At 42.3% G+C, this 24,819-nt stretch overlaps 1 protein-coding gene across 1 annotated transcript; it reads right to left on the bottom strand.

Moving 5' to 3' along the window:
• Positions 1 to 5,687: 5,687 nt before the first annotated feature.
• ARL13A (ADP ribosylation factor like GTPase 13A) lies at positions 5,688 to 21,528 on the bottom strand. The gene is made up of 7 exons (XM_032257788.1): positions 21,470 to 21,528; positions 21,018 to 21,088; positions 8,416 to 8,665; positions 7,444 to 7,549; positions 6,789 to 6,955; positions 6,061 to 6,151; positions 5,688 to 5,967 (listed from the first exon to the last, which is right to left on the bottom strand). The coding sequence occupies exons 1-7, from the start codon at positions 21,526 to 21,528 to the stop codon at positions 5,821 to 5,823; spliced, it is 891 nt and encodes a 296-aa protein (XP_032113679.1). The 3' UTR covers positions 5,688 to 5,820.
• Between the last annotated feature and the right edge of the window lie 3,291 nt (positions 21,529 to 24,819).

Raw genomic sequence — 24,819 nt, 5'->3', positions numbered from 1 at the left:
TGGGAGCTAGATTCTAAACGTCCTGGAGAGTGGCCAAGACATTGACAACTAAAGAAAAGAAACCCCAAGGCAACTACTTGCCTTTAAGAAAATTTGCTCTCCAAGCTCAAGAAACTATCCTTATTTTGGTCCCTGGACTGTCCCACTGAGAAAGATTTGTAAAACCTCTTTGACAGATTTAGGATTCTCAAAAATATGGGAGGCATTGGTTGTAATTCTAGATTCTCTATGCTCTTTGTGCTTGAGAGTCTAAGACATCTCTTTTTGTGTTGTTCTCTACAGAAAAGTGGATACCTATCCCAGAAGGGGGACTAGAGCTTTCTAATGATCTCACCGAGCTACTTCCCTAAATCAACATAATGGTAGCTAACATTTAATATCCTACTTAGGATATACCAGGCACTATTCTAAACATTGTTGTAGGCCGGGCGCGGTGGCTCAAGCCTGTAATCCCAGCACTTTGGGAGGCCGAGGCGGGTGGATCACGAGGTCAAGAGATCGAGACCATCCTGGTCAACATGGTGAAACCCCGTCTCTACTAAAAATACAAAAAATCAGCTGGGCATGGTGGCACGTGCCTGTAGTCCCAGCTACTCAGGAGGCTGAGGCAGGAGAATTGCCTGAACCCAGGAGGCGGAGGTTGCGATGAGCCAAGATCGTGCCATTGCACTCCAGCCTGGGTAACGTGAGTGAAACTCCGTCTCAAAAAAAAAAAAAAAAAAAAAAAAAAGACATTGTTGTGTGTATCATCCCTTTTATTTATTATTTATTTATTTTTTTTGAGATGGAGTCTTGCTCTTTTGCCTGGTTGGAGTCCAGTGGCACTATCTTGGCTCACTGCAACCTATGTCTCCCGGATTCAAGTGATTCCCCTGCCTCAGCCTCCTGAGTAGCTGGGACTACAGGCACATGCCACCATGCCTGGCTAATTTTTTGTGTTTTAGTAAAGACGGGCTTTCACCATGGCCAGGCTGGTCTCGATCTCTTGACCTCATGATCCGCTTGCCTCGGCCTCCCAAAGTGCTGGGATTACAGACATGAGCCACCGCACCTGGCCTGTATCATCCCTTTTAAACTTTACAATAGGCCTGTGAGGTAGGCACTGTTATTCCTGCCTTCACTGGGGGATATTGCCTAGTCATCCAGCTTGATAAGGGGTTTGGAAAGTATATTAGCAGCCTGTAACAACAAAATTAATATTCACTCAAAGAATTTTTTTCCCTTTACATGACTAAGGGTACACTAATTGTATCGTGGGGAAGGTATTTAAATAACTTTCTGTGGTTGATAGATTCTATGTAGGAAAATTTGGTTGACACCTCGGAACACCTACATTGCACAAAGGGAAGTGTGCCAATAAACTGAAATTCAGTTTTATTAGATGTTGTTCAACTTAAATTCTTCACCCAGCTCACCTTCATAAGGTACACTCCCATCCCTTTTTCCCATCTACTTCCCCTTCTCTATTGGCTGAGAAAGTATGCCTGCCTCATAAACACGTATGTCATAAAGAGAAATGTGCATGATCCAATTTTCTTATGGTTTATTGAATCGTGGTCTCCTGCCTGATAAAATTCTTATTCAGTAGAGATATTTGTTCCATCCCCAGGTGAGAATGATTGTCAGCAGAATTCTCCAGCAATATTTATCAGGCAAATTAGAGGTAGGTAGATGGGCTGAGAGGCCAAAGAAGACTCAGGGAGGATGCAGTATTTTTTAACAGAGTAGAGCACTGACTTGGGCACACGAGATCTGGATTTTTAGGAGCAGCTCTGCCAGCCATCAGCTGTATCATCTTGGGCAAGCCACTTAATCTCTCTGTACCTCAAGTTCCTCATTTTTATAACAACAGGGGTTGGACTAGAGGCTCTGTAACGTTCCTTTCAGCTTCGGGATTCCTAAGCTGTGCCTCAGTCAGAATCCTATCAAAGACCTATAAAGTGCTTGGGTTGGTTCCTTTGAAGATAAGAGCAAATGCTGCAGCCATCAGCAGTGTCAGACCTTCTAGATGGGGTTGTAAGAGGGATCTTTGTGTACAAAGTTTCTATCCCTCAGAAGCACTTATGAGTTAGTTGATTTATACTGCTTGGTAAGATGGATAGGGTAGAGAGTTAAGAGCAAGGGGAGAGAGTAGGACCTTAGTTTGAAAACTGTTTCTGCCACCTCCTGTCCCAGAATGCCCAAGGACAAATTATTTAACCTCTCTGAACATCATTGTCTGCCTCTGTAAGATGGTGGTGATAGAATCAACTTCATAGGCTTTTGAAGATTAAAGGCAATGATATTTATAAAGAACTTAGCCCAGTGCCTGGCAAAATGAAAGTGCTGAATCAATCATGTGTGCTACCACTATTGGTGTGCCTATTGATATTAACATAATTCTGCTGACACAGGCATGAAAATACTTCAGCATTTTTTCTTTTTTTTTTTTTTTGAGACAGAACCTCACTCTGTTGCACAGGCTGGAGTGCAGTGGAGTGATCTCAGTTCACTGCAGCCTCTACCTCCAAGGTTCAAGCGATTCTCTGGCCTCAGCCTCCAGAGTAGCTGGGATTACAGGCTTGTGCCACCATGCCCAGCTAATTTTTTTTTTTTTTTTTTTTAGGATGGAGTTTCACCATGTTGGTCAGGCTGGTCTTGAACTCCTGACCTCAGGTGATCTGCCCGCCTCGGCCTCCCAGAGTGCTGGGATTACAGGCGTGTGCCACCGTGCCTGGCCTTAATTTTTGTATTTTTAGTAGAGATGGTGTTTCACCGTATTTGCCAGGCTGGTATTGAACTCCTGACCTCTAGTGATCCACCTGCCTTGGCCTCCCAAAGTGCTAGGCATAAGCCACTGCACCCGGCCAGCATTTTTTCTTAGATACAGCTTTCTCTTTCTTTCTGGCTTTAAATTGCTCTAGAGTCAGAAATATCGGGATTGAATTCCCTGCTCTACTTTTTTTTTCCTTCTCTCCTCCAAATTTTAAAATTCAATTTAATTTATAAATCGATATATAATAGATGTACACATTTTGTTGGTACATAAGATAATTTAATACATTCATATAATTTATGAAGATCAAATCAGTGTAATTGGGATATCCATCACCTTAAATATTTGTCTTTATGCTAGAACATTTGGGTTATTCTCTTCTAGCTAGTTTGAAATATACAATAGATTATTATAAACTATAGTCACCCTACCAATCTATCATATTGTATATATGTTTCCATTAATCAACTTCTCTTCATTCCCGCACCGCCCCGCACTTTCCTGTCCTCTGGTAACTGCCAGTCTATTCTCTATCTTCATGAGATCTACTTTTTTAATCTCCCATATATGAGTGAGAACATCCTGCTCTGCTTTTTGTAGGCTGTGGGATCTTGGGCAAGTTTATTTGACTTTTCTGCCGCTTAGTTTCCTCATCCGTGAAATGCCATCAGGTATATACTTACCCCCAAGGGTTGTTGTGAATAACATAATAGATATAAAGAACTTAGCACTGGCCTGGCATCCAGAATCACTCAATAAATGGTGGCTGCATTGCTATGGTGAAAGTAATACAGATTGAGCATCCCTAATCTCAAAATCCAAAATCCAAAATCCTTGAAAACTAGAAATTTTTGGATTTAGGGATGCTTAACTAGTAAGTACATATAATGCAAATATTCTCAAATCAAAATAAATCTGAAATCTGAAATGCTTTCAGTCCCAAGCATTTCAGATAAGGGATACTCAACCTATAGTGGTAGTAATAGTAAATAACTACCACCACTACCACTACCACCCTTGGGATAGAGGGGTGAATGCATTCAAGTGCCTGTATTTTTTGCATAGCTAACCAAAATGTTAGTAGAGGCAGCAGTTGCTGTTCCTGGGAACGGCAAAGCAATTGTTCTGGGCTTCACAGTGGCTGGGGCTTTAAAACAAAGTTATTTATGGAGGTGTGACTGAAAATGATTCATTACAGCATAATTCTCAGCAAATAAATTCTATTTATTTTTGCCACTCCTTTTCTGCCCAAGAACCTTAAAGAAAAAATGTGTATTTCTAAGGCTCAATTTTGGTTGATCACCCCTGACTTATTGTCCACAAGCTTTGTCAGCAACGTCTGGGTACAAAGATGTAAAGTCCCTGTTCTTTTTACGAAGATGGTCTTCATTCTCAATGGATGCCATCTCACTTTTCTTGAGCCTCTCACTGAGTATAGGATTGATTTGATGGCTAGAATACAGATATACAGGAATAACAGGGGTTCTCAAGGATGAGTAGGTGGAGTTGTATGGGGAGTGTAGAGACATTATCAAATAGAAATTTAAAAACTGAGTAGTCGTGATAGTTCTGGAGATGAACCTGTTTGCTGAGGGAGGGATATCAGATGTTTCTTTTGATTTCCCACTGTTTTTAGTAGTCTGTTGAAAGTAAAAAGAGAAAAAGGCCAGTTATTGTAAGTGAAGCCAAGTGCCAGGTTTCCTGTGCTTCCCAGACCATTTCAGGCTAGGAGGGTATTGGCCAGTTTCCAACAGGGTATAGACTGCACTCCACCCATCCTCTCCCCTGGCCTCGTACTTTCTCTCACTGTTGCTCTCTCCCCTCTGCCCTTCATTTAAGGAGTACTAACTATAGGAACCAAAGGCTTCTTCACACGAATTTTCTAGTAACATCTCTTCTGTGTCCCAGGTATCCATTCTCATTTTTGCACTAAGTTCTGGGGTTATAGAAAGGAAAATGGATTTAAATTTTGGACAAAGATTTAGGGGTAGTTACTGATATCTAAAAAAACACTTCCTCTTCTACCACTGCCTTCCACTCTACTCTACTCTCATCCTCACCCCTTGTCCTCAGAGCAGTGTGTGTCTCCTCGTTAGTGGCCCACGCCAAGTCCAACACTGTCTATGTAGGTGTAACAACCCAAGGCTCCAAGGTAGCCAGGAGTATGAAAGGCCATGTCCCTTTCAGAGCTGAGGTGACATTATAATATTGATAGTTGACAATCTTGGAGACTGGGGTCCTAAGGAATACTGAGAAGGAGTGACCAGTAACTACAGCCTCTAAGCCCTCATAGCTTTTTAAAAAATGCCTTTTTTTGTATTAGGAGAAATGATATCTGCTTATTATAAAAAAAGAAAATTTCTAATAAAAATCCAAAAGTACAGCACCTAGGCCTTTTACATCTCACAATTACCTAGTATCTTTTGGTGATATCCCTCCAGATATCTCTATATCTGTATATGTATCATGCTATACATGCTGTACTCTAACTTGCTATTTTCCCTTACAAAAATGCCAGGTTGTGGGAAACTTTCCACGTCAGTAAATATAAGTCCACATTAGCCTTTTTAATGTATGCATAGTATTCCATGGTATAGATGCATCCTAATTTGTTTATCCATTCTCCATTATTGGACATATAGGCTGTTTCCCACTTTTAGTTACTGTACATAGTGCTGTGATTAAACATCCTTGAGCATCATTTTTGTGGTACTTGTGTAATTATCTTTGGAGACAGCTCAAGAATTGGGATTACTGGTTCATAGTGTGTTCATGTTTTTAAAGTACTTATATTTCCACCACTGGAATCATGAACTTTAAGATAACATCCTATAGCCATCTACAGATCTTGTGTCAGCCAGTGCTGGGGCATCATACTGGACTACCAGAAGATGGTATCCAAGCACTCTTCCTGTACTTCTATTTCTCTTCTAATCACCAACCATAGAGTGAGGAAAGAATTTCAGGCTCGAAATTGGAATACTATTGTAGAAATTGTTAGGGAAGGCCTATGTACATTTTCTTCTCTAACCACTGATCCAACATTACCTTAAAAAATATTGTCATCAACATATGGAGCTTCGTTTGTAGCAAAGCTCCATAGTATTCTGAGTTCTAGTTCTTCTAGAATGTTCAGCTTCTTTCATGGGTTCATCATGTAAAGCAAATGTTACTGACATATTCTTTTTAGGCCGTAATCTTGTACCTTCTTTCTGTACAGCAAGAAGATAGGGGGAAAAAGTCAGTTGGTGCCCATGTGTTGCAGGGACTGGCCACTGAGTATTAGCATTTAAAGAGCCATTTACCTGTAGGATTGACTTTAGAGGCTTAGCTTCTACTGAATATTGTTCTAGATGCTGCCTTTTCTTCTTTGGCATTTCACTTCTGGTGGAGAAGCTGGAAGAAGATGGAAAGGACAGCAGTAGTAGAAACAGACACACTCTAAGCTTATTTATCTATGGAGCTACTACCCCATCCCTGCCATATGCCTTTGGGCAATGAAAATGACAACAGAGCAAGGGGATATTTAGGCCTTTTGCTCCTCAAAACTCTGATCACCTACTATATTCTTTTTCCTCTTTTCAACATTTCTGTCCTCTCCCATCATTCCTCATTATTGGGAGGATTATAGAACTAGAAGCTGAGAATACAGAGTAGGTTCATGACATTCATCCATAGAATAATGCCAGTAGGCTCCTTAAGGGGATCATGTTCCTCTTCTCCTCCACATTTCTCTACTCTAATTAGAGATTAGTAACCCTGTTTTAGAGAAGCTCTAATGCTGATAGGTTGGCTTACCTTTATTAAAATCATTCCCCTCACATGACCACTCAAGTTATGCTAGGGATGGGGTATACCTAACAATGTTGGATTGTTGGTGGGCATTGCCCTAGCCCCATTTGAGCCAACTGATATCAAGAGACTTGCTCAATGTCACCCAGAATCCAAGCACCTCCCAGAACACCTAGCTTGTGAGGAAGACTGACCCCCGCTGCTTTTCTTATCAGTAAATCTCATAGAGGCATCTCAGTACCTGCTTGAAGAGCATCTTTCTCCAGAGCCTCTGTTTTCCTTGGAGATTGGGATGCTCAAGGTGGGTGGTAGTTGGCGAGTAGCAATGACAGCTAACAGCCAGCGCAGTCCTTCAACTATGGGCTGATGGTTTCTTCTGTCAGGATTGCTGATGGCTGAACATGGCTCCTGTGACAAAAGAGAAGAGAAGGCTGCAGACCTGGAGCCTGGGATCTCTGGGACCAGCAGAACCAGTCACTCTTATTCAAAGAGTGGAGGAACACATAAGCTCTGCTATGCCTAGAGAGGCTCTGAGACTTCTAGGAGCCACTCAGCATTCACATCTGAGAAGGTAAATGACAGACACAAAAGATGAGGTCCTTTAATAAAGTGGTTGTGGTGTCTTGGATGTGTGACCTTGAGCAAGTCACATAGAGTCTCTGAGCCTTGACTTTTTTATCCATAAAATGGAGATAATCACGTGTCCACTTTACAGAGCTATTTCGAAGGCAGAATGCAGTATTTGTTACCACCATCAAGTCAGGAATCACTGTGGGTGTCGCCTGACAGGGAGAGGCTTTGCCTCAAACCCAACATATGGGGCTGATTATAGAAGGAGCCAAGGGCTGCATTAGCTGGGCTCTAGAGGAAGAGGGAAGAAAGGGGTTGACACTTACCAATCGGCATGGGCATTTATTCTCTTTCACAAGTTTGTCTAGAAACAGATAATCAATAATATCACCAGGCATGAGGGCCTTCTTCTTGTCCTGTTTGTTTGCTAGGCTAAAACGGCATATGAGAGAGGGAGGAAAAAAGAGTGAAAGACTGAAACCAAAATAGAAGCAAAAGGCGAGAAAAAAAGGGAAAGAGGAGGAGAACAAATTCTACTATAACTGCTAAATATCCAGGAATTAAGTTTAAAGACATACCTAATCAGATGAACTAGACATTTTTCTAGCCAACTCCAAATGAAGGAAAGTATAGCACAAATCATTTGAATCCAAGATAGTCCCCCCAGGGCTCATTTCTCACTTCCCCTACATTATGCTATCAAACTTTAATTATAATTGCTAACTGGGCTATGAACAGATTTGGAGTTTTTACATCGTTTCCCAAATTCTGTTCATGCTCTAATTGGGGTTGCTAATGAGGAATGAAAGAGGCATAAAGGAAGTTGGGGGCAGGGATGAAAATTGGCCACCTGCATTATCTCCCTGGAATAAGTGCTAGTTATGTAACTTTTGAGCAATCTGATCAGAGGAGGTCATTGACCTCAATTATACAAGATAGGGGTTCTCTGCCATCATGAGTTTCAGGATCAGAGCCTGAAAAAGATGATAAGCAAATTCAGGAAGGTAGTCTTCAGGAAGAGTCAACGGGTGATGGTGGTGGATACCACTTTTCATTTCCCTTTGATGCTTTCCTTTAAAATTGCTTTTGTACAGTTAGGTAATATGCCCCCCATGGCAATGTGTGGTAGAAAGTAGCTCTTGAGAACAGCCCACAGAGAACTGGGCTGCTCTACCTCACTGAGCCTAAGGGAACAGGAGGCATAGCTGGGTGTGACAAAGGGACCACCTCACCCTTCATTTCTATACTTTTGAGGGTGCAAATTGGGAAGGGAAAATAGGACAAAGGCAGAATCTTACAGTAAGATGGGTTTCCCTGCCACTCTTTTATCAGGCAGCAGATGTGTTAAGATGATCCTCACGTCCTGCATGCGTCTTATATCACTGGAATCCAGGACGAAAACAAGCCCATGTGCTTGTGCGTAGTAGTTTGGCCATGCTTCTCGGCCCTTCAGGTCTCCATTCAGGTCATAGATGGAAAGTTCATACTTATCTAACAAAAGTGTAGTCAGTTCCGATTTCATACAATGGTCTGTCTTACTGGGAAGTACTACGCACAGGGGAAAATAAGAGAAGCAATCACTTAGATGGAAACTCCATACTCCTCTAACAGGCGTAGAGTCAGTTCCGATTTCATACAGTTGTCTATCCTACTGGGAAGTACTTTGCAGCGGGGAAGAGAGGAAAAGTAATCACAAAGTAGGGAAATATAGTTAGATCAAATAATTTGTTGAACCCTGACTAGAGCCTGCTCGGAGAAATCCTACTGAAGCATCCTGCCACCCTGCCCATACTTAGGGACTATCTTCCTAAATCATTGCTTTACCCATCCTGTCTTCTCCTGGCTCAGTAACCTTTAGTGAGCATCCACGGGTCCCAGATATAATACAGACTCCTTCACCTCCTAACCTGCCAGACCTATCTTCTAGCGCTGTAACCTGACGGGTGTCCACACTGTCCCTGGTACATACCCAATTTGTTCTTCCCTTAGGTCCTTTGCCCCTACTTCTCCCATTCTACGTCAATGTCATGCTCCCTCTTTCCCTGGGCTTTTACAGGATGCCGTTCTCTCTGCTTAGAACATTTCTACTCTTTGCTTAGTTAATGCCTATTTTTTAAAATATCAATTTTGATCTTGTTTATTCTAGAGTTTTTCCACACACCACCAGCGATCTGGATAGGGTACCTTTCTTCTGGGCTTACCATTGTTATAGCACGTATTACAGTGTTGTAAATTCCATGATTTATTTGTCTGGGTTATAAACTGCAATAGGACAGGGACGCTTTCAATTTTATTGAAATTTATTCACCATTATATTTGTGATGCCAAGCACAGTCATCATTGAATTAATCTGATAAATGAACAGGTGAACAGAAGGCCCTTCTCTCCCACCCTTTCTTCAATACCCAGCTCAAGTACTGTTTAGAAACCCTTCTCTGGCCTATCTACTTCTCACTTCTCTCTTTTTCTTTGAGACTGAATCTTGATCTGTCACCCAGGCTAGAGTGCAGTGGCATGATCTTGGCTCAGTACAACCTCTACCTCCTGAGTTCAAGCAATTCTGCCTTAGCCTCCCGAGTAGCTGGGATTACAGGCACGCACAACCACACCCAGCTAATTTTTTGTATTTTTAGTAGAGATGGGGTTTCACTATGTTGACCAGGCTGGTCTCAAACTCCTGACCTCAGGTGATCTTCCTGCCTCAGCCTCCCAAAGTGCTGGGATTACAGGCATGAGCCACCATGCCCAGCACTTCTCTCTTTCTTGTTGACCACATGGTCTGTTGAGCTGGTCCTTCACCTCTTTTTGTGCTTGCCTTGTCTCTCCAATTAAAACAAAAGCTATATGAAGGAGGATGTCTGCATTACCATACACACAGTAGGTGTTCAATAAATGTTTACGGTGTTTGTTACTGCAGATAAGGGTATGAAGTCGTCTCCCACATACCTCTTCCAAGAAACCGTGCTAGAGTCAGATACATTTTCTTTTGAAAAGCTATAGCCAGAAGATAAAATCTCATAGGGAATTCCATACCTCATTCAGCTCCCATGGAAACGCAGTTGAAAACAGCAGCCTTGGCTGGGTGTGGTGACTCACGCCTGTAATCCCAGCACTTTGGGAGGCTGAGGCGTGGGGATCACCTGAGGTTAGCAGTTCAAGACCAGCCTGGCCAACATGGTGAAATTCCATTTCTAATAAAAATACAAAAATTAGCTGGGCGTGACGGTGCGTGCCTGTAATTCCAGCTACTTGGGAGGCTGAGGCAGGAGAATCACTTGAACCTGGGAGGTGGAGGTTGCAGAGAGCCAAGATTGTGCCACTGCACTGCAGTCTGGCGACAGAACTAGACTCTGTCTCAAAAACAAACAAAAAATAGCAGCCTTTATATGCGTGCCAGTCTGTTGAAGTGACTGCTCTAGCCTAGCTCTCTTCCCACATTAGGAGCAAAATGACATAATACATTCTCTATACCCATACCTGGGAACCCTAAAACTAGAATCAATAACTTCTTATTTATAGTCGTAGATCTGCATGTGACATTTTCCATAGGATTGCGAAAATGAATCATTAACGTGAAAAGTTAGTAATATGCTTTCTGGTCTTTGGAAATGAGAATACATATATATGTGTGTATATGTATATGTTATTATGTTTTAATGTGATTTTCATAACATCTTTTCTGATTTCATGTTAGGCAATGAACTTTTAAATTATGGCTTTCAGATAATTTTCAGTCACAACTTTGATATGATATTTGCTATATCTGTATTAGATTACTTAAAAATAATAAGTGGGCCAGGCGTGGTGGCTCAGGCCTATAATCCCAGCATTTTGGGAGGCTGAGGTGGGCAGATCACCTGAGATCAGGAGTTTGAGACCAGCCTGGCCAACATAATGAAACCCTGTCTCCACTAAAAATACAAAAAGTGGCCAGGCGTGATGATGAGCACCTGTAATCCCAACTACTCAGGAGGCTGAAGCAGGAGAATCGCTTGAACCCAGGAGGCGGAGGTTGCAGCGAGCCAATATCGTGCCGTTGCACTCCAGTCTGGGTGACAGAATGAGACTCTGCCTCCAAAAAAAAAAAAAAAAAAAAAGAATAGGTTAAAACTCTAAAGGTAGAGTTTCTTGCATTAAGAAAAGCACTATATATTTTTCCCTGTCAGAGAAAAAAAAAAATTTCCTTAGTTTCCTTTTTTTTTTTACTTCAAACCTTACCAGTTCCTTCAGTTAATGCATTCTATTGTTGGCAAACTCTAGGTACTGTAAGGAGTTCTTCTCTGACAATTACATTTCTCATTTCCTCTATTAATGTATAAACACACTAAGAACAGGTACTGAGTCTAATTCATCTCTGTATCCCTAGTGGAGTGTTTCATAAAGCATGTTCTGGGCACCATATAATTGAGAATTACATGGGGGTGATTGTTAAGGCCTAACCCAGACCAAATGAATCAAAACTTCTATGCTTGGGACACAAGCATTTGCATGTTTAACAAACTCCCTACAGCTAACAAAATCCTGAGGTGATTCTTCTGCACTTTAAAGCTTGAGTACCACTGCCCTGGAGAGCCTTGAAACTCATGCCTGATTGTGTCTCAGCATCATCTGGTGAGCTTGTAACGATAGGGATTCCATGAGCTAGCTAGCTGGGTGTGGTGCTACATACCTGTAGTCCCAGCTACTTGGAAGGCTAAGGTGGGAGGATTGCTAGAGCCTGGGCAATCAAGGCTGCAGTGAGCCATGATCACACCACTGTACCACTGCACTCCAGTCTGGGTGACAGAGTGAGACTCTGTCTCAAAAAAAAAAAAGGAGGGGGGTGGGGGGAACTATAGATTCCATAGCTTCTTTCCAGACCAAAGTTTTTGAACTGCCAGATCCCTTGTCAGTAGGTTTGAAAACTCCACAGGTGATTCTAGTTATTGGTTCTTAGTATTTACTGTTCTTCACTGTTCTCCATGATCACCTGTAGAGCTTTTTTTTTTTTTAGACTGGAGTACAGTTGCACCATCTTGGCTCACTGCACCCTTTGCCTCCCAGGTTCAAGTGATTCTCCTGCCTCAGCCTCCTGCATAGCTGGGATTACAGGCACCCACCACCACACTCAGCCAATTTTTGTATTTTTAGTAGAGATGTGATTTTACTATGTTGGCCAGGCTGGTCTCGAACTCCTGACTTCAGGTGATCCGCCTGGCCTCGGCCTCCCAAAGTGCTGGGATTACAGACATAAGCCACTGCGCCCAGCCACCTGTAGAGCTTTTAAACCCTATAACACCGGGCCTCATTCTCTCAGTGTTTGATTCCATAGATCTGGGGTGGGGCTGAAGCATCATGTTTTTTTTTAAAAAGCTCCCCAGGTGATTGAAATACATAGCCAGGTTTGAAAGGCACTGGTCTAAATGTCTCATTTAGGACACCCGCTTGTACCAGTGCTTGGGTTTTTTCTTGCCTTAGATGACCATGCCAGACAAAACAGTTATAGTGAATGGTTTGGAGGAGGTGGTGTAAGATAGCCAAATAGAATCCTTCAGTAATGGTCACCTCTGCAGGAACACCAAATTGAACAACTATCCATATGAAAGCACCTTCATAAGAACCAAAAATCAGGAGAGCGATCGCAGTATCTGGTTATATTTTTCTTTTTTTGAGACAGGGTCTCACTCTGTTGTGTATGCTGGAGTGCGGTGACTCAGTCTCAGCTCACTGCAGCCTTGACTTCCTGGACTCAAGTGATCCTTCCACCTTAGCCTCCTGAGTAACTGGGATTACAGGCATATGCTACCATACCTGTCTGATTTTTTTTTTTTTTTTTGTAGAGACAGTTTTGGCATGTTGCCCAGGCTGGTCTTGAACTCTTGGGCTCAAGCAATCTGCCTGTCTTAGCCTCACAATGTCCTGGGATTACAAGCATGAGCCCCCACACCCCGCCTTGGTAATAACATCATGTCAAGGAAAGAGGAACTGAAGAGGGTAGGAAAGACAGTCTTGAATCACCAGCACCACCCATTCCCCTCCCCTGGCAGCACCACATGGCACAGAGAGAGAATTTGTATTTGGAAGAGAGAGTACAGTGATTGCAGGACTTTGGATTGGAACTCAGTGCTGCCCTGTCACAGCAGAAAGCTACACAGGGAAGAATTTGCCTAGCACTCATGGAGGAAGCATTTAGACCAGCCCTAGCCAGAGAGAAATTGTCCATCCCAACAGTTGGAACCTGAGTTCCAGCAAGCCCTGTCACCACGGCCTGCTCTGGGGTGCTAAATAAACTTGAAAGACAGTCCAGGCCACAAGGACTGCAGTTCCTGGGCAAGTTCTGGTGCTTTGATTGGCTTGGAGCCAAGGACTTAGGGGGCATGCAACCTAGTGAGTCACCAGCCGGGGTGACCAAGGGAGTGCTTGTGTCACCCTTCCCCACAGTGCCAGGCAGCACAGCTTGTAGCTCCGGGAGGAGAGGGAAGAATAAAGAGAACATTGTAGTACAACTTGAATATCAGCTCAGCCACAAAAAAATAAAGTACCAAGCAGAGTCCTGAAGCCCCCATTTCAGGCCATAGGTCCCCGATGACATTTCTAGACCCATCCTGGGCCAGAGGGAACCCAGTGCCCTGAAGGGAAGGACTCAGTCCTGGCAGGATTCACCACCACCTGACTAAAGAGCCCTTGGGCCTTGAGTAAACATCCAGAGCAAGTGCCAGGCAGCAGTCACCATGGGTCTTGGGCAAGACCTGGTATTATGCTGGCTTCAGGTGTGACCCAGCACATTTTCAGTGGTAGTGGCCATAGGGAGAGACTCCTGCTTGAGGAAAGGAGAGAAAAGAGTAAAAAGGACTTTGTCTTGCAACTTCAGTACTAGCTCCACCAGTGTAAAATATAGCACCAAGCAGACTCTTAAAGTCCCTGATTCCAGGCCTTAGCTCCTGGAGGGCATCTCTAGACTCACTTTGGGCCAGAAAGGAACACACTACCCTGAAGGGACAGACCCAGGCCTGGTAGGACTCACTACCTGCTGACTAAAGAGCCCTTGGGCCTTGAATAAAAATTGGTGGTAGCTAGGCTATAGTCGCTATGGGCTTGGGGCAGTGGTGGCCATGGGCAAAGACCCCTTTTGCTTGAGGAAAGGAAAGAGAAATATAAAGAGGACTTTGTCTTGCAACCTGGTTACTTGCTCAGCCCCAGTAAAATAAAGCACCAAGCAAATTTCTAAAGCCCCTGACCCCAGGCCCTAGCTCCTGGGTGGCATTTCTAGACCCACCCTGGGCCAGAAGGGAACCTGCTGCACTGAAGGGAAATTCCCTGTCCTAGCAGGATTCATCACCTACAGACTAAAGTGCCCTTGGGCTTGGGTAAATATCAGAGATAGCAAGGAAATAGTTGCCGCAGGTCTTGAGTGAGACCCTGTACTATGTTGGCTTCATGTGTGACCTAGCAGTCTCAGTGGTGGTAGCCACAGAAGCACTTGTATCACCCCTTCCCCAACTTCAGGCAGCTCAGCACAGAGAGAGAGACTCCATTTGTTTGGGAGAAAGGGAAAAGAACAAGAGACTTTGCCTGGCAAACCAGGGAATTCTCTCAGATCTTACCCAAGACCACCAAGATGGTACCTCTACAGCTTTACAAGAGTCACAGCATTACTAGGCTTAGGATGTCCCCTAATGCATATACAGCTGCAGTGACCAAAGACTTGATTACAACACTCAATTCCCTTTGAATCCTTCTCAAGAAGGATGGGTATAAACAACCCCAGCCTGCATAGGTTAAATACCTAACTCTTCAATGCTCAGACATTGATGAACATCAATAAACATCAAGACCATTCAGGAAAACATGACCTCACCAAAAGAACTAAATAAGGCACCAGTAACAAATTATGACGTGACAGATAATTCAAAATAGTTATTTTGAGGAAGATCATTGAAATCCAAGATAACACAGAAAAGGAATTCAGAATCTATGAGACAAATTTAACAAAGATTGAAATAATTAAAAAGCAGAAATTCTGGAGCTGAAAAATTCAGTTGACAAACTGAAGAGTCTCTCAACAGCAGAATCAATCAAGCAGAAGAAAGACTTAGTAAATTTTAAGACAGGCTGCTTGAAAATACATAGGCCAGGCTCAGTGGCTCACTCCTGTAATCCCAGCACTTTGGGAGGCTGAGACGGGTGGATCACTGAGGCCAGGAGTTGAAGACCAGCCTGACCAACATGGTGAAATATCATCTCTATTAAAAATGCAAAAATTAGCTGGGCGTGTTGGCTTGTGCCTGTAATCCCAACTAACTTGAGAGGCTGAGGCAGAAGAATTACTTGAACCCAGGAGGCGGAGGTTGCAGTGAGCCAAAATCATGCCACTGCACTCCAGCCTGAGCTATAGAGCAAGACTCCATCTCAAACAAAAAACGTAGAGGAGTCAAAAGAAAAGAAAAAAAAGAAAAGCACACCTACAGGATCTGGAAAATACATCATTGCCTCAAAAGGGCAAATGCCTTAAAGAGGAGGTATAGAGAGAGAGAGAGATTGGACTGGAAAGTTTATTCAAAGGAATAATAACAGAGAACTTTCCAAACCTACAGAAATATATGAATACTTAAGTAGGTTACGGCGAGCCAAGCAGATTTAACCCTAGCAAGACTACCTCAAGACATTTAATAATCAAACTCCCAAAGGTCAAGGATAAAGATCCTAAAAGCAGCAAGACTATAAGATATAAAGGAGCTCCAGTATTTCTGGCAGCAAATTTCTCTATGGAAACCTTGCAGGCCAGGAGATAGTGGCATGATATACTTAAAGTGCTGAAGGAAAAAACAAACAAACAAACTTTTATCCTAGAATATTATATCCAGCAAAATTATCTTTCAAACATGAAGGAGAAATACTTTCCCAGGCAAAGAAAAGCTGAGGGATTTTGTCAACACCAACCCTCTCCTACAAGAAATGCTAAAGGGAGTACTTCAATCTGAAAGAAAAAGATGTTAATGAGCAATAAGAAATCACCTGAAGGTATAAAACTCACTGGTAACAGTAAGTCACACAGACAAATACAGAGCATTGTTATAACCCTGTAATTGTGGTATGTAAAGTACTCATAGCTTGAGTAGGAAGACTAAAAGATGAGCTTATCAAAAGTAACAACTATAGCAACTTTTAAAGACAGTATAATAAGATACAAGTAGAAACAACGAAAAGTTAAAAAGCAGAGGGGATGAAGTTAAAGTGTACAATTAATATTAGTTTTTTCTTGTTTTTGCAATCACAGTTGTCATCAGTTTAAAATAATGGGGTTTCCAGGCGGCAGTGGATGAATATTAAAATAAAATAAAATAATGGGTTATAAGATGTTATTTGCAAGCCTCATGGTAACTTCAAATCAAAAAACCTACAACTGATACACAAAAATATAAAGCAATAACTCAAAACATACTACCAGAGAAAATCACTTTCACAAAAAGGAAGACAGGAAGGAAGGAAAAGACCACAAAACAACCAGAAAGCAAATAACAAAATGGCAGTAAGTCCTTATTAATAATAACATTGAATGTAGATAGACTAAACTCTCCAATCAAAAGACATAGGGTGAATGAGTGGAAAAAATCACAAACAAAAAACCACAATCTGTTTCCTACAAGAAACACACTTCATCTACAAAGACACATATAGACTGAAAGGGTTATAAAATTATATCCCATGCAAATGGAAACCCAAAAGAGCAGGAGTAGCTATACTTCAGACAAAACAGATTTCAAGACAAAAACTATAAAAAGAGACAAAGCATGTCATTATATAATGATAAGGGAATCACTTCAGCAAGTGTATATAAAAATAATAAATATATATGCACCCAACACTGGAGCATCCAGATATACAAAGCAAATGTTGTTAGAGCTAAATAAAGAGAGAGAGATAGACCCCAATACAGTAATAATTGGAGATTCCAGCACCCCACTTTCAACATTGGACAGATTATACAGATCAGCAATGAAACATTGTACCTAATCTGCAATATAGAGCAAATGGACCTAATAGATATTTATAGAACATTTCATCCAATGAATGCAGGATATGCATTCTTCTCCTCAGCACATTGATCATTCTGGGAAGGCTGTGGAGAAAGGGGGACCCTCATACACTGTTGGTGGGAAGATAAATTATGTTCCACTATGAAGATTCCTCAAGAAACTAAACATAGAACTACCATGTGATGTAGCAATCCACTTGCTGTATATGTATGCAAAAGAAAGGAAATCAGTATGTCAAAGAGCTATCTGGTGTCCTATGTTTATTGCAGCACTGTTCACAATAGCCCAGATTTGGAAGCAACCTAAGTGTCCATCAACAGATGAATGGATAAAGAAAATGTAGTACATATACACAATGGATACATAAAATTTAGCCATAAAAAAGAATAAGATCTTGTCATTTGCAGCAACACAGACAGAACAAGTACATTATGTTAACAGAAAGATATTTTATGGCACAGAAAGATAAATTTCACATGTTCTCACTCATTCATGGAAGCCATAGAGTAAAATAATTGAACTCGTGGAGACAAAGAGTAGGATACGGCTGGGCACGGTTCATGCCTGTAATCCCAGCACTCTGGGAAGCCAAGGCAGGCAGATCACTTGAGGACAGGGGTTTGAGACCAGCCTGGCCAACATGTTGAGATCACATCTCGACTAAAAATACAAAAATTAGCCAGGCATGGTGGCACAGGCCTGTAATCCCACTTACTTGGGAGGCTGAGGCAGAAGAATTGTTTGAACCCAGGAGGCTAAGGTTGCAGGGGGGCGAGATTGCGCCATTGCACTCTAGCCTGGGCAACAATAGTGAAACTCCGTCTCAAAACAAAACAAAACCCAAAACCAAACAACAACAACAAAACTCACAGGGACAAGGGAGGTGAATTATTCAATTTTGGACACAGAGGAACCTATTAGATTGATTCTGGTGGTCCTGCATAGACAGAAGTGGCCTGAGACATTCTTCAGAATGTGATATCCATGCCCATTAAAAAATTCCCTGTGAATGTAGTCACAACCAATAGATTTATGAATCACTCCCCAGGTATTCACTGAGCACAAGGCAAATTATGCAGTAACAAAGTAAATAGACTCTAGGCAGTGTCCTCTAGGAATTAAAATGGGAAACAGACACTATTCTCACAGGCAAAATAGCATACCATTAATTCCAGGTGAGTGCTTCCAAAAGCTGGCTGGCCATCAGAAACCCCTGGGGAATTCTACTTTTTTTTTTTTTTTTAAGAGATGGGGTCTCCTTATGTTGCCCAGGCTGGAGTGCAGTGGCTATTCACAGGGGCGATCCGACTACTGATCAGCACGGGAGTTTTGACCTGCTCCGTTTCTGACCTGGGCCCGTTCACCCCTCCTTAGGTAACCTGGTTGTCCCCTGCTCCCGGGAGGTCACCATATTGATGCCGAACTTAGTGCGGACACCCGGTCGGCATAGTGCACTACAGCCCAGAACTCCTGGGCTCAAGGGATCTTCCCACCTCAGCCTCCCAAGTAGCTGGGACAACAGGCACGTGCCACTGCGCCCAGTGGGAAGTCTTAAAATATAGATTCCTACGGCATACCCGGACTAAAGGAAATCCAGGGGCGAGGTTGAGTTGGGGTTCTAGAAAATTATCCCCACTGTTTTCAATAATCTTGTGATTCTTCCTGGCTCCTGGATTTTTCCTACTGCTATTTAACTTCTTAAATATTTCTGCCTATTAGAGAATAGGGTGAAGCAAGGAGTTAAGTTTGTTTCCTACAAGCGGGAATACAAGGCTGAACCCATTGGTTAAAATATGAGGCTTGGAGCCGCTAATGGGACAGAGGAAGTTGTTATAGAAAATGGCAACATGTTGCCAGGCACAGTGGCTCACACCTGTAATTCCAGCACTTTGGGAAGCTGAGGCAGGAAGATTGTTTGAGGCCAGGAGTTCAAGACCAGCCCTGCCAACATGGTGAAACCCCATCTTTACTAAAATCCAAAAAGTTAGCCAGGTGTGGTGGTGCACACCTGTAATCCCAGCTACTTGGGAGGCTGAGGCATTCAGATTCACAGAATCGCTTGAACTTGGGAGGCAGAGGTTGCAGTGAGCTGAGATTGTGTCACTGCACTCCAGCCTGGGCAACAGAGCAAGACTCCATCCGATGAGTTTGTGTCCTTTGTAGGGACATGGATGAACCTGGAAACCATCATTCTCAGCAAACTGACAGAAGAGCAGAAGATCAAACACTGCATGTTCTCACTCATAGGCGGGTGTTGAACAATGAGAACACATGGACACAGGGAGGGGAGCACTACACAAAGGGTCAGTTGGGCGGAAATAGGGGAGGGACGGTGGTGGGTAGGGAGTTCGGGAGAGATAGCAAGGGGAGAGATGCCAGATGTAGGTGATGGGGAGGAAGGCAGCAAATCACACAATCTTGCATGTTCTCCACATGTACCCCAAAACCTAAAATGCAATAAAATAAATAAATGGGTAAAAAAAAAAGAATAAAGAATAGAAAAGAAAATGGCAACATGTTGTATCAGGTGAATGGTGGAATGGGCAGAATATCCATTCCATGAATACTTACTGAATACCTACCTGAAAATGCTAAAAAGTCACAGGCTAAAGATACAGAGAGGAAAAGATCCATTATTTCTCCTCAAGAGGCTCACAATTTAGGGGATGGACTTGCAGTTGCCTGATGATGTTGTAATAAGTGCGTGCCAGAGCGATGCGTGGAATAGAGTGGGAGCTGAAGGAGGGCACTGATAGTGAAGGCTTTCCTGACGTCCAGCTGTGCTGTGACTTGAGGCTTCTGATTTAGCAGGTAGATCATGGTGGAGGTAAAATGCTAAGTAGTGGGACAATATGTACAGAACTAGGAAAGGGGGATGGCAAGTAATTTGTTGTGGCTTTATTAGAGGGCATGTGCAGAGAGCATGAGAAATGAAGCTGGAGGAAGACTCAGGGACCAACTCAGAGAGGGCTTTGTGTGCTGCTAAGAAACTTAAGTTTTATCTTGAAGATAATGGCATTGAACAGTTTTGAGCAGGGAAGTGCCATGATCAGACTTTTATATTAAGTCCTTCTGGTAGCTATGTGGATTGAATACTGGGGGGACAACTGGAGATGACAAGATCAGCCAGAAGGCTGTTGCTATAGTTTAAGGAAATTGATGAGGAGTTCAGGTAGGTCAGTGGCAGAGGAGTCAGGTTAGCCCTTTTTGTTCAAGGATGCCAGGTTAGATAAAACTCAACCATGTCATCATACTACTTCATTTATTCAATAAACATGGGTGGAGGGCATCCTGTGACAGATAGTACTGGCTTCTTTGATTGCTCCTTAACAAGTAGTATAGTAGCTTTCTGAAATTCTCTGTAACTGCTTCTTGAAATGTCAAGATACTAAACTAGAGATCTGGTATTAAACTTGCACATATCGGAACTGACAACATTTCTCAAGCTCCAACTCTGCATATTAGCTGTCACAGAATTTCCTGTTATTAAACTTCATCATCCCACACTTGTCTCTCTTATCTAGATCAAATTGCACTTTAGTTGAGCCCTGAAACTAGACATCATTTCAAACATGCTATCCTTCATAACTGACTGCAATGCTTTACATAGTTTTAATTCATGTGTGCCGACCCTATGAAAGGACTTTCAATTAGGATATCTTGTAAAGGGAGCAGGTGACAGACATTACATAAACAGGCTGTTTTTGTAACGTGGGGAAGGGAGGGAGGGAGAGAGACTCTCGAGTGTGTGTGTTGGGAGGTGTTTATCCACAAAAAGAGGGAAACTGAGGGCCATGAAGTAATGCTGGGAAGGAATGATTATTAACTGGATTCTGGAGTGCATGGGATACCCACACCAGTGTCTAATGCTCTTAGTTCCTTACATTTTTGGAATGTCTCCACGAGAAGAGTTTTGCCTGAGTTGTCCAAGCCAATGATAGGTATGGTCACATTCCTAGAAATGAAAAAAGAAAAATGAGCCAAAGTCTTAAAACAACAGTTAGGTTTTAAGCTAAACATAGAGTTATACTCTTCCTTAGTGTCTGGGATTCTGACCTGCAGTAATCCCAATGCATGTACCATAAAAGGCCTAGCCAAAGCAGTAGAAGGTGGTATGGAGCCCCTCAGCAAAGCCCCCAAGGATGCTTTTCTTCCTTGATTTACTTAACCTTGTGCAATTGGCCATCCCTCCTCAACCCTGCCTCCAATCTTACAAACACTGCTTAATCACTTCACCTAACAACATATATTATGAAGATTTGTCCCTTGAGGGACTATGGGCAGATTTGTGGGAGGAAATAATGGAGTAGGCCTAGGGAAATAATTGTAATATTACCTTCGTGTCTCTTCTGGTGTCTTTAGTCGAGACCAGCAGGCGGTCAAAAGCCGGAACATGATTCAGCTTGGTTCTTAAATATTAAGAGAAGAAATATTAAGAGAAGAACATGATTCAGCTTGGTTCTTTTTTTTTTTTTTTTTTGAGACGGAGTTTCGCTCTTGTTACCCAGGCTGGAGTGCAATGGCGCGATCTCGGCTCACCGCAACCTCCGCCTCCTGGGTTCAGGCAATTCTCCTGCCTCAGCCTCCTGAGTACCTGGGATTACAGGCACGCATCACCATGCCCAGCTAATTTTTTTGTATTTTTAGTAGAGACAGGGTTTCACTGTGTTGACCAGGATGGTCTCGATCTCTTGACCTCGTGATCCACCCGCCTCAGCCTCCCAAAGTGCTGGGATTACAGGCTTGAGCCACCGCGCCCGGCCCAGCTTGGTTCTTAAATATTAAGAAAGAAAATAAGAAATAAGTCCCATTATAAACATTGAACCTTTAGTCAGCTTATGACTAAACAGGTGCTGACAAACAGAAAGCCTGGGATTGTTAGAAGTCTATTACTTCATTCTATCCAACCAACCAGTTCTATAAATGTCATAGAAGGAGGGACTAGTTATTCTCAACTGCAGTGACAGGCTCTGTGCTAAAGAGTAACTTTCTTTATAATGGGGTGATTTCTTAGTATTGCAGCCTACACGGACATAATCAGATGTGGCCTATCCCTTCAGCCATAATTCATTCTTTCATTAAGAATATCTTTATCCAACCTTGGGGAGATTGGGATGATGCCTAAGAGAAGAACCAACTTAGGTTTCCAGAAGGACCTATTGGGAGATCTGTTTCAAGTACCAATAATGTCTCTTCTTCAAAGATGTGGGTGTTGGTGACCCATTATTGTAGATTTTATACAATCTTTGGAGCCATAAGTGACCTTAGAGATCATCCAGTTTAATGGATTTCAAATATTAATCCAGGTGTCCCATCCTCAAAAATTTCCAGGGAGCTGCTGCAGAAGCTTCCCCGGTGATGTCATTGTGCAGCTGGATTTGGAAGTGAATGCCTAAGGTATTCACTTCAAGGTTCATCCTTGAAAAGTGGATTGTTTCCACTTTTTGGCTCTTATGAATAATGCTTCTATAAACATTTGTATATAAATTTTTGTGTGGATATGTTTTCTTTTCTCTTGGGTATATATCTAGGACTTTTATTGCTGGGTTATATGTTAAATCTATATTTAACCTCTTTAGGAACTGCCAGACTGTTGTGCATAGTGGCTACAATATCCTACATTCCCACCAGCAATGCTTGTTTTTTTGTTTATAGCTGTCCTAGTAGGTGTGAGGTAGGTATTTCATTGTGGTTTTGATTTACCTCTCCCTAATGACTGATTACAGTTGACCCTTAAACAACGTGGCTTTGAACTGCGTGAGTCTACTTATACCAGGATTTTTTTCAACAAAATGAGGATATTTGTGAATGTGAAACTCATGTATATGCAGGGCTGACTTTTCATATACATGGGTTTCACAGTGCAAACTGCAGGATTTGAGAATGCACAGATATTGGCATATGAAGGGATCCAGGAACCCATTTCCCCCAAGTTTAGTGAGGGACAACTGTATGTTGAAGCCCAGAATTGGAGGAAGCCCTGGTTGGGTTAACAAAATACTTCAGTTAATGCTTAGATGGGTTTTGCTTAGCTATCTGATGGGCACAGTTTATGTGCCAGCTTATTAATGGATAATTTATCAGGGTTCTGCAGAGTCATTCAGTCGTTTACTGTTTTGGAGAATTGTCATTCCAAAATACTAACATTTCATAGCATTTCTTATAGCACAGCTCACTCCCTGGGATATCATTAGGTTTCCATAAAGACCTCCTTGAGAATGGCTCTGGCTTATGCCAGACAAAAGAGAAACCTTATATATGGCCTGTGATCAAAACCAGCCTTACTCCAGCTTTGCACACGAAGCTAATATGACCTGGAGCCTGAAACATCAGAGCCTAATTGTCTGGGTTCCATGATAGCCATCTCCCTTGGCGAAGAGGCCAGTAACTGCTTCATGTTTGTTTCCTGATAATTGGCAGAGCCTTCTGACTTGATGTCAGTCTCTTTGTATTTGTCAGTGCCACCAAGAAGTGTCAAACTGGCATCATACAAGTTCTTCCTTTACAAGGAAGGGTAGGTAGGATAACCAAACTGGGAAAATGATTGAATTAGGGATTACTGGTCCGATCCTTTATTTCTAGTGCCTCTCCTGAGTAGCCTGAAGTGATATCACCTCAACCAAACCTACCATTTCCAAATTTCTTATCCGTAAAATGAAGATAATGTCATGTTTTACTTACCATGAGGTGATTATTTATCCGATAAGTTGATTCATTTTGGATGGAAGACATAAGATATGCAGAGTAATAGGAAGATGTATTGAACTTTCTAGCCTTCTTGTCAGATTAACACAGCTTAGGTTGTCCACTTATGAAAGCTATGGCGATGTCCTAATAATGGTTGTCAAGGTACCGACATGTCTATGGCAACCACTACTTGGTTCATAACAACCAAACTCACATCTCCTTACCTTGTATGATTATAGCTAATTACTAAAGGAACTTTTAGTCATCATAGTTTTTATTAGTTTTACAAAATATTTATATATAATTTACTGTGTGCCAGGGCTCATTAAAAGCACTTTATACACATTAATTCATTTAATCCTTACTGCAACATGACAAAGTAGGGGCTATCATTCCTACTTTTCAGAGATGAAATTATTCACAAAGGGTTTATATAACTTGCTAAATGTTACCCTAGCTGATAAATGGTAAAGCCAGCATTCAAACCTAAGCATTCTGGCTTCAGAATCTGTATGAGGTCAAAGGTCTCGCAGACCTCATGTACCAGAGAAACTGCCTCTGCTCTGGGTAACTCTATCTCTTCTAGCCAAAATGTATCATACTTAGTGGACTTTTTATAAAATGCTTTATTTTTCTTTCTTTTCTTTTTTTTTGAGACAGAGTCTCGCCCCATCGCCAGGCAACCAGACTGGAGTGCAGTGGCGCGATCTCAGCTCACTGCAACCTCTGCCTTCTGGGTTCAAGCAATTCTCCTGCCTCAGCCTCCCAAGTGGCTGGGACTACAGGCATGCACCACCATACCCAGCTAACTTTTTTTTTTTTTTGATTTTTAGTAGAGATGGGGTTTCACCATGTTGGCCAGGATGGTCTCAGTCTCTTGACCTCATGATCTGCCCGCCTCGGCCTCCCAAAGTGCTGGGATTACAGGCATGAGCCACTGCGCCTGGCCAGAATGCTTTATTTTTCAGAATGGTTTTAGCTATACAGAAAAATTGCTAA

This window comes from Sapajus apella, unplaced genomic scaffold (genome assembly GCF_009761245.1).
Source record: "Sapajus apella isolate SASKATOON/1434 unplaced genomic scaffold, GSC_monkey_1.0 scaffold98, whole genome shotgun sequence".
NCBI lineage: Eukaryota > Metazoa > Chordata > Mammalia > Primates > Cebidae > Sapajus > Sapajus apella.
Note: the sequence above shows the minus strand (reverse complement) of the source record. Positions and strands in the feature narration are given on the sequence as shown.